We start from the raw sequence: 14,230 nt of genomic DNA on the forward strand, positions 1-14,230 counted from the left end.
GAACCGGAAGAGTCGGTTCGTTTGAACAGCTGATCGGACATAGTCGGATCTTATGATGAATGAATAGTGCTTAAGGACTAATGTGTACAGGCCAAAATGTAAGGCAATCTGTTTGCCAGGGTCAAGATAGAGCCTAGATGGAGAGAAGCCCTGCTTGTAGAGCTGGAACCTCCAACTTGTAGAATCTGATAAAAGTGGACGGAGAGGCCCAGCCTGCCGCCGCACAGATATCTTCCAAAGAAATGTCACACGACCAAGCCCAAGATGAGGCCATGCCTCTAGAGGAGTGGGCTTAAATGCCTGTAGGACAGGTTAGGTCCTGGACCTATATGCTACTGGGACTGCATCCACTATCCAGTGTGAGAGACTGTTTCATGACAGCACAAACTTTAGTGCGGCCACCGAAGCAATGAAGAGCTGATCCGACTGCCTGAAGGGGGCGGAGCGCTCTAGATACAATCTCAATGCTCTGACTGGGCAGAATAGGTTTGCGTCTTATTCTCTCTGAGACGCGGGTTAAGCATTGCAAAGACCTGCATACTGAAGGGGTTGATAGCACTTTCAGCATAAAACCATGCCTCGGTTTGAGCACAACCTTGAAGTTGCTGGACCCAAACTCAAGACAGGAAGGGCTCACGGAGAGTGCAGGTAAGCCACCCACTCGGTTAACCGAGGCCACAGCCAGCAGAAAAACGGTTTTGAGTGATATGTGCTTCAAGCTCGTGTTCTGAAGTGGTTAGGAGGGGGAACCCTTCACGGCCTCCAAAACCATGGCGAGGTCCCAAATAGGGACCGAGGTAGGGGCAAGGCGGGCTGAATCTCCTGGCCCCTTTAAGAAAACACACAATAAGATCACTTTTCCCTAGTGAATGTGCCGCGATCGGAGCGTGGCTAGCTGCTATGGCGGAGACACACACCCCGAGTATGGAGGGGGGACGACCCGCATCCATTAGCTCTTGGAGAAAGCGAGCGGTTCCGCCAGTTCGCATGAGTGTACGTCGATGTTTCGCGTAGCACATTGGTTAGAAAACCACTGACCACTTCAAAGCAGAGCTGCCAGATAGCAGGGGCTCTAGCTTCCGAAATAGTGTTCATAACTTGTCAGAGAGGTTCCCGGATACCGTTGATGGGCCATACGTGGAGGGCCCACAGCTCGGGATTGGGATGCCAGACCTTCCCTTTCATTGGCAGAATAGGCATGGGGCTGTGTCTGACAGCTGAAACAGTATGGAGAACCATGTGCGGTTCTTCCAAAGTGTGGCTATTAAAAAGCACAGGCTGCAGCTGGATCGCGATCGGAGGGAACATATAGAGGGAGTCTGGGCCAACATGGGCCAGGGCATCCCTGCGTTTGCAGAAAAAATATTGGGCAGCGTGTGCTGTGCGAGCTGAATTGTTTGCGGGTAAAGGGACCATCCCCCTGGGGACATGGGTCCTCTGGATAACATGTCCGGACCCTGATTCAGAATACCTGGCACGTAAGCCGCCCTTAGGGAGCTCAGATTGTGCTCTGCCCATAAAAGGAGATGCTTAGCCATGCAGTGAACAGAGTCTGATCTCGGCTGCCCTAGCGATTTTATGTACATTATCAAGACGTGGTGGTTCTTATGCCGTAAGTCTTGAGTCTATGACAATGACTGTACTGATAAGCCTGCCCCTCGAAGGCGAATCTCAAGAATGGCCTGTAGTGGGGGTGGGGGGTTATCGTAACGTGAAGTATGCGTTTTTCAGATCTATTGAGAAAACCCAATCCCCGGGGCGAATGTGCGCGAGGATTTGTTTCACCGTCAGCACCTTGAAACGAGCGTGTCATAAGTGCTTTGTTCAGATGCCTGGAAAATGGGCCTGAGACCGCCACTCATTTTCGGCATGAGGAATTAGCGACAGTAAAAACCTGACTCGCTAGCGTCGGGTGTACTGTTTTCGCCGCTCTCTCCTTTAACAGTCTCAATGCCTCAGCGAGAAGCACGTGACTGACACTGCTTCTTACAGAGGGCTCGACCACGGCTTGAATCGCGGGGTCTGCGAGCAAAACTGTAGCGAGAACCTCGTTTTATATGTTCAACACCCAATATTATATACCAGGAATGGCCTGCCAGGCCTGGGCTCGTAAAGCCAGGGGTTGAATTAGATTCGGGGGCTGGCCGCTTAGTAATAGGGGCCTGTTAGCCGGGTTGCTTGTGCTGTAACACTGCTTGTAACACTGTGGGGATAGTGTTAGTTTTGGCGGTGCAGGCTTTGCAGTGGGCGCACGCCTCACATTTATATTGTGTGTGCGAGAGTGAACTTTGTGAAAAGTGCTTGGGTGCAGGAGTGCAGACTGTAAAGTGGGCACATTTCCTACATAGAAAGCTCTTTTGTGTGTAGTGTAAACAATGTGCAGTGGCGCACAACCTACGTAGAATACCCACGGTGCAAACCAGTGAGCAAATCCACAGGGGTAAACGCACACAGCATTAGTGTGCAGACGAGCGTGTTTAACACAGGCTAGTTGACTGCAATATTTCATCTCCAGTCACTTAACTTAAGGGAACTGGGAGAATGTAAGGAAGTGCGGGTGGTATGTGAGCCATTCCACAATGCCGTTATGCTCTAGTCTAGACTGAAAGCGCGCATGCAGACAAGCGTGTTTGACCACAGGCTAGTTGACTGCAATAAGGCTAGTTGACTTTATATGGTGTAATCCGGCCGCGGCGGGATTTATTTGTGATTTTGTGAGGCTGAATTAACAGTGCTTATGTAGGGGTGCACACTGTGTAGTGGACACTTTGTCTACAGTGTAAAAACCTTTCCAGCCGCCTGAATAAAGGGGACTGGAAGTGATAGAGTGAAAAAAGGGCTTAGCTTGGCAGCCATTTTCCGACGCCCTTATGCTCTGACAGTGAGCGCGTGCTATGACGTAAGCCGCGCTCTAGTCAGCAACGCGCTGTGGAAGGGGCGCGCGCTATCATGACAAGGCAGCCATTACAACTTCCTTGGCAGTAAGCGCGCGCTGCAGCGACATTGTTCTTGACATACCCAACAGCCCGAGCTCGCTCGTCTAACTTACTCTAGTATTCTCTGTCCGCAGCGCTTCAGCACGGCGGCGGTAGAATGAGCACGGCGAGCGCTTCGGCTCGAGTTTGTTTATTCACTCTAGTATTCTCTGTCCGCGGCGACAGCGCGACTGAACGAGAATTGGATGCGTGAGGAAAAACTCTGTCCGCGGCGCTTCTAGCACGGCGAGAGCTTCGGCTCGAGTTTGTTTATTCACTCTAGTATTCTCTGTCCGCGGCGATATCACGACAGAACGAGAATTGGAAGCGTGAGGAAAAACTCTGTCCGCGGCGCTTCTAGCACGGCGAGAGCTTTGGCTCGAGTTAGTTAATTCACTCTAGTATTCTCTGTCCGCGGCGATAGAGCGACAGGACGAGAGAATTGGAAGCGTGAGGTAAAACTCTGTCCGCGGCGCTTCTAGCACGGCGAGAGCTTCGGCTCGAGTTTGTTTATTCACTCTAGTATTCTCTGTCCGCGGCGATAGAGCGACAGGACGAGAGAATTGGAAGCGTGAGGTAAAACTCTGTCCGCGGCGCTTCTAGCACGGCGAGAGCTTCGGCTCGAGTTTGTTTATTCACTCTAGTATTCTCTGTCCGCGGCGATAGAGCGACAGGACGAGAGAATTGGAAGCGTGAGGTAAAACTCTGTCCGCGGCGCTTCTAGCACGGCGAGAGCTTCGGCTCGAGTTTGTTTATTCACTCTAGTATTCTCTGTCCGCGGCGATATCGCGACTGAACTAGAGAAGAGGAAGACTGAGGAAAAACTCCGTCTGTCCGCGGCGCCTCCTCAGCGCGACGGTATAGTGACGAGAGCTTCGGCTCGAGTTCGCCTATTCACTCTAGTATTCTCTGTCCGCGGCTGTAGCGCGACGGAATGAGAGAAGAGTGGGAACAACTCTGTGGCAGCGGCGGAAGAAGAGCCGCGGCGGCGGCAGAGTGAAGAGAGCTTCGGCTTGAGTGTGCTCATGTCCTCTAACATTCTCTCTTTCCGCGGCGCTATTCAGCGCGACAGGACGAGAGCAGAGGGAGAGTGAGAAGAGCTCCGTCTTTCCGCGGCGCTTAACGACGCGGCGGAACGAGAGAGTCCTCGAGTAGAACAAGCCTGTAAGCTCTAGAAGTGGCGTTGCAGCGGCAACACACACACAAACACATATAACACTCAACATAGACACAGTTTAAAGGATATATAACGCCGGATGGCGTAGCTGGAACGGCAGAGAAGGCGGAGAGGGAGTCCGTCGTCCTCAGCTGCAGGTTCCGCTGGTGCCTTTTCAACGGCGGTGCTTCTTCCGGAGACCAGCGAAGGTATCGCTGAAGGAGATAAAATCTGACACCTATGGCGAATTAGGGTCTTATATAGCCTCCTGTATGCAAATATAAGCACCTTTTTCGGCGGGCTTCTGGAACGCCCCCCATTGGTTCGTTCCTCTCAGCCGCCTCACCATAGGTTCCTGCAGTTGCCGCAGCCCGGCCAATCAGAGCGCTCCTCGCGCTGGGCTATGGCCGTGCAGCTCACTGCGCTTTACATAGATACCTTTATTAAAAGTTTTGCTTCACATTCTCGAGAAAAGGAGTTTTTCCCATACGTAATACGAGGAACCTCTCTCGAAAGGGAACTCAGTTTGTTCAGCTAGCAAAGGCCTCTGTGCTGCAACCCTTGAGTAAAGTGCTGTTTTTACTCACAGAGAGAGAGAGAGAGAGAGAGAGAGAGAGAGAGAGAGAGAGAAAGAGAGAGAGAGAGAGAGAGAGAGAGAGAGAGAGAGAGAGAGAGAGAGAGAGAGAGAGAGAGAGAGAGAGAGAGAGAGAGAGAGAGAGCTTTAAAGACAGAAATGATGCGTGGAAACGGTATGTGAATTTTATTTCTCTATTTTATTTTAAGTCTCTGTAGAACATATGAATAATTAGAAATGTACATTTGAAATTCACAACTGAACTAACAATTCTAAATTCTTTGAGATTGTGATGACAAACCTGGTTTTACACATTTTTCTTTGATATCTGTGACATATCTCCTTCATGGTGCCTAATGATATGTCTCTTTACCTGGTTCCACTGCACAAACCACTTTCCACATGTATTGCACCCAAATGGTTTTTTGCCAGTGTGAATTCTTAAATGCTCTATGAGATGACATTTCTTATAGAATCTTCTACCACAAAACGAACAGGGGTGTTTTCGATCACTTTGTGGCAAATGTATGTAGCTGTGAAATTTTCCGGGGCCCTGATCAGAAAGACTTAATTTAGTAGAGTGCTGTGGGTCCACATTTACACTGTCTGGTTGTAGAATTATTTCCATGTGAGAGAGCTGTAAGTCCAGAGGTTCTACTGACTGATCTTCTGCTCGTCCTTCTGTAGGAAAAGAAATGTTATTGTAATGAAGTCTACAAATATAGTGACTGGTTAAATCTAAATGTTGGCATATATCAGTCATTATATCCTTTGTATATTTAATTCAATACCTCAGGGATTGATAACAATATGCTGAATCTACCCTGATAACATATCTCACTAGCAGAAGTTCAGTTTCCTTCGCACAAGATGAAGACACCAATATTAGAATAGTGCCGACCACCTAGTTGGGGACACTTATGATCAAAGTTATTCAACTAAATATACAAATAAAATTCATGAATTAGGTTTTATTTAGTTCTATAAACTATAATACTGATCTGCCAACATTGTCGCTATATGATAAATTAAAATAAGCTGATAACATCACTGTTTTCTCCAGAACGACTGTACAGCCAAATTTTATTTTGTTGCAATATTGTCCTGTTTGAAACTGTGAAGCTGCTATCACACAATCATGATTGTAAAAGCACTATATAAATAAAGTTGAATGATTGATTGATAGTGCAGGGGTCCCCAGGGTTTTTTTTTTTTTTCAGGACATGCACTCCCAAAGGATATAAATGGGATTTTGTTTTTTAAGGACAGGCCTGTTCAATTGTACTATGCTTCTAAGAAGTTTATTTGCTTTACCTTGTTGTTTAGACAGGCCTATGGGCACGCATTTTCATGACAGTGTCATAGTTCCATTACAAGACTGTCCAGCACAGTCCAAAACACTACATGGTGGGCCAGAATATAGTTAATTTAAGAAATTATTTGATGAAAAATGCAAGTAGAATTGCCTGTGACATACTGTTACAGTGTCTTTAGTAACTGGTAGTGAGCTGTTAACAACATGTTTTGATAAATTAATAAAGCAGTAGTGACAAGTACCCTGGCAAGTATCTTCATTCACCAACTTGCAACACAGACTGCTTTGCTAAAACACACATAAGTGGGAGATGTGGAAGGAAAAAAATAAAATAAAAGAGGACTTGAATACATTAATGGCATGTTTGAGTCATGCTCTTAACAAACTGTTTTATTTTCTCTTTCCAAATTGTGATTAAAAAAATTGTATTCTAATTAGCTTGTTACACAATGGAGCCTAACTTATAGTAATTGTAATTATTTGATGTAGCCTATACTTGTACACTTGTGTCCCTTGGCATCCTCACGTACTAAACTGCATTCTTTTTTTCCGTGCTGGAGGTACGCTATTACATCATGTGCAGACAGAGTGATGTTAACATTTAAGTTGTTTCAATGGTTCACTGTACGTTTTTTCATACCACACATTTCATGATAGCTATTTTAGAGCCGTGTCTAGCGATCCATTCCACAGACTCTTTTGAATGTTTTTCAGCACTTTTCAAGAACTTCTCGCCCCTTCCCTACAAAAATGTTCTTGTATTTTCTTTTGAAGGCAAAATTACCAAAGACAAATTTATTGTGAGTAATTGTTGTTGTTGTTGTAATCTCCACGGTTAGCACCGCCCGCTCCCAGCGGTATTCAAACCTGGGTCTTTCCGCATGAGAGTCAGAAGCTCTAACAAGGAGGCTAAAAGAGTCCAGCTGCAGCTTAGCGTTCCTGTCATGAAACAAAAATGCCTATTGGGCATTCCTGGTAACGTCTCATCAACCGATTGCGAAGAGTCTCTCAAGGCACACTGGGTATGATGTAATTTCCCCTTCCATATGTGTGATTTTTTCCCCCCAAACCAGTTCAGCGAAAATGCCCTACAATTGATTCCTTACATTTTCATTGGTCAATCACAACGATTACCTACACCCAACCCTGATCCCTAAACCTACTCATCACAAGAAACATTCAGCATTTTTACATAAAAAAAAAAAAAAAAAAAACATAATTTAGTACGTTTATAAGTCCATTTACATTGTGGACACACACACACACACACACACACACACACACACACACACACACACACACACAATGGTTCGTTTTGGTGTAAACATACACGCTGAATCACATGCGGGGATGATGGACATTCATGCGGAAACACACACCGTAGACATACTTGCGGATAGCTCATAATGCGTACAGATATCACGCCACTTGGCTTTAGAAAGTGGCGTGTATTGTTTACGCAAAGTCATGATGTCATGTTGCAAGATGCTAGATCGTATTTTGAAGCTTCTGTTTGAGAAAAACTAACTAGCGAATGTTGAACATATTAATCCGGATGTTGACAGCTAGCAGTTCAGCAGAAGATGCGAGGAAGAAGAAGGGGGCGTTCCAGTCTGCGAAAACGATAACCGCCACCAGCACGATAACGCCCTTTGTGGCCGCAGTTGGATGATATTGCTAAAAGATGCAACCTCTAGAGTCAGTCACAAGAGCGTCTCTTGACATCAGGGGAAGGGGAGAATTACCTGCACAGCTCTCACCAGCTGGCCTCCATTACACTATCACGACAGATCTATTTTAAAAACCAGAATCTGGCTGCGGGTCAGATATTATTGCCGGCTGGCCAATTTTGGTCCACTGGCCGCCTGTTGCCGACCACTGCTGTAGTAGATCATATAATATAAATGGGCTACATTGGGATTGGGATCCCACAGGCAGTTTCACCTTTGTTCCAGTTGGGAGCAGGGGTGGCAAGTAATCAAGTAAAAATACTTTGATACTTTACTTAAGTATTTTTTTCGGGGATCTGTACTTTACTTGAGTATATTTTATTTGCATCTACTTTTACTCTTACTCCACTACAATATTAAAGGCAAAGTTTACTTTTTACTCCAATACATTTCCCCATGCCCGCTCCAAGTATTAAGTATTTATTATACTTGATTTCCAAACCGGTCTGGTCGGTCATGGATGATCCAGTCGGGTATAGACTTGGAAAAGCTGACAAGTCAGGTTTGCCACACTAACGTTAGCTCAGTGTTTCCCCAAGTTTTTTTTTATTTTGCAGCACACTATTTACTATGAAAACATTGGTAACATTTTAAAAATACAGGTGCACTATTATAATTCATGCCTAACTAATGCACAGATAATCATGAGTTAATGTATTACAAATGAAGAACTAAACCATTTATTAATGATTACTGCATCAGCAAATAATGAACATTCCCTATGATTAATAGATTAAGTAATATATGAATTGCTATTAATTAAATGTGACATCATTAATTCCCTAATAACAGATTACATTAACTAATAATGTAAATTCATGTATTCAAAGCCATGCATTCTGACTCTCAGTTGTGTTTAATTCATCATTAATCATCATAACAATTGGCAAAATTATATTATGACTTTACTTGTTGAGGCACATGGCTGTTAACTAATTGTTACGTAATATGTCATTGTGGTTATGGCTTTTGAATTAATTTTGAATTAGTTAATAGTATCTTGCCCCTCATCTGTTTTATGGAGTTAATGTTATGGAACATGTCTATTGTTAAATATACAAGTTTAACCCCTATACTGCCTTAAGGTGCTTCATTGTCTCTTATTAATTGCAAATCTAACAGATTCTTAATTGCAGTATATAATCTTATCATTTGTTCAATTAAAGCATTGCATACCAGTCCCAAAAGATTTTATCTACTTATTGATATTTACAGTTAATTTGAATATTTACTTTTTACTTTCGTTACTTGAGTACGTTTTAAATCTGATACTTTTGTACTTTTACTCAAGTGATGTTTGAATGGAGGACTTTCTACTTTAACTGGAGTATTTTTTTATTTAGGTATATATACTTTCACTCAAGTATAACTTTTGAGTTCTTTTACCACCTCTGGTTGGGAGTAGGCAGTTAAAAATGCAGCGCCGTTCCCGGTTAGCTGCGTAACAACAAAGGAATCAACAAATGAATTTCACCACTCTTAATCAGGAACATTCTCTTCTTTCATAGCAGACTAGACCAAGTCATTCATTACGGTTAATGTTTTTCATTATCATACATTTTCTTTTTGCAATCTCAATTACCTAGGCTACATAAACACCTGTGATATATCTGAGGTTTAATTTCCATATTATTTTATTTAGTTTGTTTTATATTTGTTTAAAAATTATTTAATTTATAAATAATTTAATTAAATTAATTGGCTTTTAAAAATTTGTATACAGTTGTTTGACGTCAACTAATGACGTTTGTGTGGTTTTTACATTCAAAAACATCATAACTAATAAGTAATAGGCTATTTTCTACAATGGTTTTGAGGCTCTCTTCTGAATGTTGGGTTTTGATGGGCGTGCCGCACTGGAGAGCCGTATTGGAAGTAAACGCCTTCTGCAGTAAAAACTTATGCAGTGACTGTGTTCTTCACAATATCTTGCTATCTTCTCCAGCATGTTTATTGCTACTGGCTAGCGATCCGAAAAACTCTATGAGTTGGTGGGCGGGGCTACTGAATTAGACGTGCTTATTATTCTGTAGAGGTTTCGTCACGCAATGACGTATAGATGCGCACACAATCATTTTCTCGTCCTGTGTGTTTAAAAAAAGCTTTCAGCTCTGAAACTTACAGGGTATTCTTATATTACCATGACCTTTTATATCAAAAGCTCAAGGGAATGTTGATTTCTCAATTCATCACCCTTTAAATATTGTGCCTTGTTAGTTTAAAAGAGTTGAAATGTTATGGGGGTGTGTGCTGTTACGCATACGTTAAAGTATGTTTTTAGGCTCGACTAGTTGTGATGTTTTGGTTTTACCAGTTCATAGAGACACAGTTTTATAAAGCTGAAAGAATGTATTTGTATTTTGTGGTGCTAGTTTTACTTAATCTCAGAACTACTTGTGTATTGCGGAAGAACATTGCAACCGGAGCTACTTCTATGTTTCATGATTCATGTCTATGGCGAGTCTGGGACTGGTTCTTACCAGACTTGTCTAAAATAGTCCCAATATAAACACTTATTATAAGTGCACTATAATGATTCAGGGTAAGACAAAAACACAGTGTGGAAAATGGATTCATGAAGTACATTCTCATTATATAATTTGTTTAATTCTTGGACACAAAAAAAGTTATGGACAGCAGCTTTAATTAAACGCAATGTTTTTAGCATAGCCCTATTGTTGGCGTTTTTTTTTTTTTTTTGCACAATTTCTACAAGCTGTGACAGAATGTTTGCGGGTGTGAGCGGGAGTGAAACACACACATTGTGGGAGCAGGCGGTAATGGTTAGAAATTCAGCGGGAGCAGGATTAAGAAAAGTCTCACGCACACCTCTAATATAATATAAATTTCCACTGGCAATAACAGAATATGCACTACAATCCAACTATAAAACTCTTATTCTTATTGCTTATAATTGATGTTTAATAAATAAAGTAATTGTTGAACTTTGATTTGTTGGATAAGAAAAACTAGCATTGTGCCATGTGATCCACATTTGCTTTTTAACCTTTGAAAATGTGTGTAATTTATGCAAAGAGCCAGTGAGAGCTGTAGGGCCTTGAATATGGACACATCAAAAGGGAATCTAAAAGGATAGATATTACTTAATTTCTTTGGACTTACAAGCACTGCATAAAGCAATCAAAATATTTTAAATAATATTTAATAAAATATTGCATCACTCAGAAGAAAAGCAGAGTTCTCTCTTAGATATTTCGTTTGATACTTTAATTTGCAATACAGTATATCTAATAAAGCATTAATTTAGAATGAATCCATTATTTGGAGAATTAAGGCTTATCACAATAAGCTGCCTTGAGATGCTTTCTGACATGATTTGATCGTGAAAAACCCCTTCCACATCTCGGGCAGCTGTAGCGATAATCACCTGTATGAAGTCTCTCATGTTCTTTCAAGCTGGATTTCGTTTTAAAACGACTCTGACATGAACTACAGCAGAAAGGTCTCTCATTTTGATGTACTAACATGTGTTTCCGCAAGTTTCCATTGTTCCTGAAAGACTTGCTGCAAATCTTGCATAATGCATTCTGGTGTTTTCGCCTTGTTTTTTGTAACACCTCTTCAAAAGTTTCAATGTCAAGAGATGACGGTTCTTGTTCAGCTAGTTTAAGTTCAACATGACAAACGCTGCCAGACTGCACTGCAGATGAGTTCGATTCACTGGCCTGATTATCACACAGCTCTGACTTAACTGTGACTGATGACTGTGTATCTGTACCACCACTATCTTCCTTCTTCAGCCTTATCTCTGGCAGAAGTGAGAGGCACTGATGGGGCTCCTGCCCTGTGACCGCTTCAGACAGAGGAGAAATAATGGAAGAAGTTTGATTCAAAGGCGCATGGGACATCACAGTGGCAACCTCCACTTTTACTTGTATTTCTGACAGTTCTGAAGTTGTCGGACCTTGCAGACCTCCATCTCTTTGAGTATCTGTGTGACAGAAGGCATGAGATTAGTTTTTACCTGCAAAAACAGGTAAAACAATAAACATCAATATTCTAGTTAAAGTGAAATGCAGAGTGCAACCCATTTTACTTCAGTAATCTGGCATATTTTCTTTCTAACTAGGGTATTTGTTAAGTTTATTTGAAAATCAGTTGGACTTAACTTACTTTAAATAACGAATTAAAGCGAGGAAATAACTAAAGAGTCTATAGACGCAATATTGATTTATTCACCTTTAAATTAAAAACAATGTAATGATTGACAAAAATTATTGATGTTGATAAATAGATATAAAGCATATTTATGATCATTATTTGTAAAACTTAAAAGGAACAGTTGAGGCATTTCAAATAACATAGTTTTGCTTGTGCAAGAGTTTTTTTCTCTCTATCTCCATATTACTTGAATATTGTTTATACAATAATTGGCTATATCTCTTTAAGAAAGATAATCAGAGAGGGAATACATTTCTTGTTTACTATTGGCTTATAATAGTGAATGTGTTACTGACCATGGCATGTTTCTGCACCGCTACAGGTTCGGCTCCTCAGAGAACAGTTCTCCTGCTTTAGACGCTCTATCTCCTGCTCATATTCAATAATACTGTCTTTTAAAGAGTCGAATATTTCATCGGCGACAGTCATCATGCGCTTTATCATAAATGAATAAATGTATTCTAATCCCATCATGGTCAATGTTGTTTCACGTTATTACGTTATAAACTCTCTCCTTCGGTCTCGGAACTACTTCTTATGTGTCCAACGGCGATGACTACAACCATTCGCAACATTAGCGCCACCTTTCGAAACGGAGCGCGAGTTGGCTGCTTTGCTTTGCAGGGTAGATTTCTGCAAGCGTATTCAAGATGTATTTGCCACAGTTCGTATGGATTTAATGTTTCAATTTTTCCTGTCTCTTCTTCATGTAATCCGAGGCTGACACGATGATGAGGAGAGAAGGTATAACATGCCATTGGGTTAAACGTAGGCTATGTGAATTCCCTTAATGGTTTTCAACAAATAGATAATAGAACAACATTTAGCCTATAGAACGTTAGTTCACAAATAAAATGTATTGTTTGAATTGTTACTGCCTTTTGTTATTTTGGAAAAAATGTAATATATGTAATAATAAAAATGATTAAATGATTAAACTTGATTGAATGTATGCTTGGTTTTAATAAATAGTAGGCCTACTGACATTTATTATACCTCATGTCCAGTATGATCATAAAAAAAAAGTCATATTTATTTTTGCAACAATACATGACAGCTGGAACACAACAACAACGTAAGACAATTATGTGGATGTAGAGATCGCAAAAGAAAACAGCAAACATTTTAAAGGGTTAGTTGACCCAAAAAATCTTCGGAACACAAATTAAGGTCCTTTTCGATGAAATCTGAACCAGTTCTGTACTGTTCATTGACAGCTATGCAACTACCACTCTGATGCTTGAAAAGGTTCATAAAGAGATCGGGAAAAAAATCCAGAAATGTAGTGGTTTATTCCAAATTTCCTGAAAAGATTCTGTCGCAGTTATGAACTGGTTGCACGTGAAACAAACATGCTTTTGAATATTCCGATCGAATCTGACCTGTAAAGTAGAATAATAATCATAACCCCAAATTTGTATAAATGTATATAGCCATCGTGTCTCTTCAGAAAACTTGTACTAAACCATTAAATTCATATGGATTAGTTTTACAATCTCTATAAACATTTTGAAATGTCAAAGTGGTAGTGTGGTTGTCTATGGACAGACAGAAAGATCTAAGATTTTATCAAAAAGATCTTCATTTATGTTCCAAAGATGAACAAAAGTCTTAAGAATTTTAAATGACATGCGTTTGAGTAATTAATAAAATACTTTTAGGGATTTTTGTCTTTTTACTTTTTGATGAGTACAGATTAAAAAAAAGACATTTAAATGGTTATGATAGCAATCATCTTACAAAACAGGCCAGTACAGCTAGGAAAATATTAATCAGGATATGATTCCCTACTTGCAGAGCCGGCCTTTCCATTAGGCAATATAGGCGGTCGCCTAGGGCCCCACCTTATCTTGGGGGGGCCCTCAATCTTAAGATGATTTTTTTTTTTACTCCAATGGGGCCAATTTTTATGATCTTGCCTAGGGCCCCACAACCTCACGGGCCAGTACTTGCATCATATATTTTAAGCTATGTAAACAATCACGCTAATAATAAAATAAAGGTCATTCCATTTTCTCAAATTGAGGTAGTAATAACTTTTTGCAGGTGCATTTTACTTGCACTTGTCAAGATTTTGCATAGTGGCAAATTGAAAAATTTAGGTTTACACAAAAAAAAAACTATGCATTCACACAATTCTATTTCTGTCAGGACCACTATCGTCAAAGATGATTGACAATTAGCACATAGTTTGGATTGGCGGTATGGTTCTGTTCTGGGCAAGAACTTACCGTGCATCTATGGATAGGAGCAGGGAGAGCAGCGATAACCCCCCTTAGGGTAAACATAACAGAACCA

General features: G+C 41.2%; 1 protein-coding gene across 4 annotated transcripts; it reads right to left on the reverse strand.

Moving 5' to 3' along the window:
- Window positions 1–4,951: 4,951 nt before the first annotated feature.
- Window positions 4,952–12,714, reverse strand: zgc:173548 (uncharacterized protein LOC100126026 homolog). Of its 4 annotated transcripts, none has more exons than XM_067431957.1 (4): window positions 12,229–12,714; window positions 11,676–11,702; window positions 11,464–11,564; window positions 4,952–5,383 (listed from the first exon to the last, which is right to left on the reverse strand). In XM_067431957.1, exons 1-4 carry the CDS (start codon window positions 12,404–12,406, stop codon window positions 5,360–5,362), a joined length of 330 nt encoding a protein of 109 aa, XP_067288058.1. In that variant the 5' UTR covers window positions 12,407–12,714; the 3' UTR covers window positions 4,952–5,359. The 4 variants fall into 4 exon arrangements, with proteins under 4 accessions (XP_067288058.1, XP_067288056.1, XP_067288055.1 ...); XM_067431955.1 differs by having other exon boundaries at window positions 4,960–5,386; window positions 11,139–11,564; XM_067431954.1 differs by having other exon boundaries at window positions 4,970–5,386; window positions 11,139–11,702; window positions 12,229–12,712.
- Between the last annotated feature and the right edge of the window lie 1,516 nt (window positions 12,715–14,230).

This window comes from Pseudorasbora parva, chromosome 22, assembly GCF_024679245.1.
Source record: "Pseudorasbora parva isolate DD20220531a chromosome 22, ASM2467924v1, whole genome shotgun sequence".
In the NCBI taxonomy this organism is placed as follows: Eukaryota; Metazoa; Chordata; class Actinopteri; order Cypriniformes; family Gobionidae; genus Pseudorasbora; species Pseudorasbora parva.

Excerpts from the sequence above, each read along its gene's own strand:
- zgc:173548 (XM_067431954.1), bottom strand. The coding sequence starts at position 12,406 with ATGATGGGATTAGAATACATTTATTCATTTATGATAAAGCGCATGATG. Across the intron at positions 11,703-12,228 it reads CGGTGCAGAAACATGCCATG|ATACTCAAAGAGATGGAGGT; the intron begins GTCAGTAACACA and ends TCTGTCACACAG. Across the intron at positions 5,387-11,138 it reads ACATGAGAGACTTCATACAG|AAGGACGAGCAGAAGATCAG; the intron begins GTGATTATCGCT and ends CTTTTCCTACAG.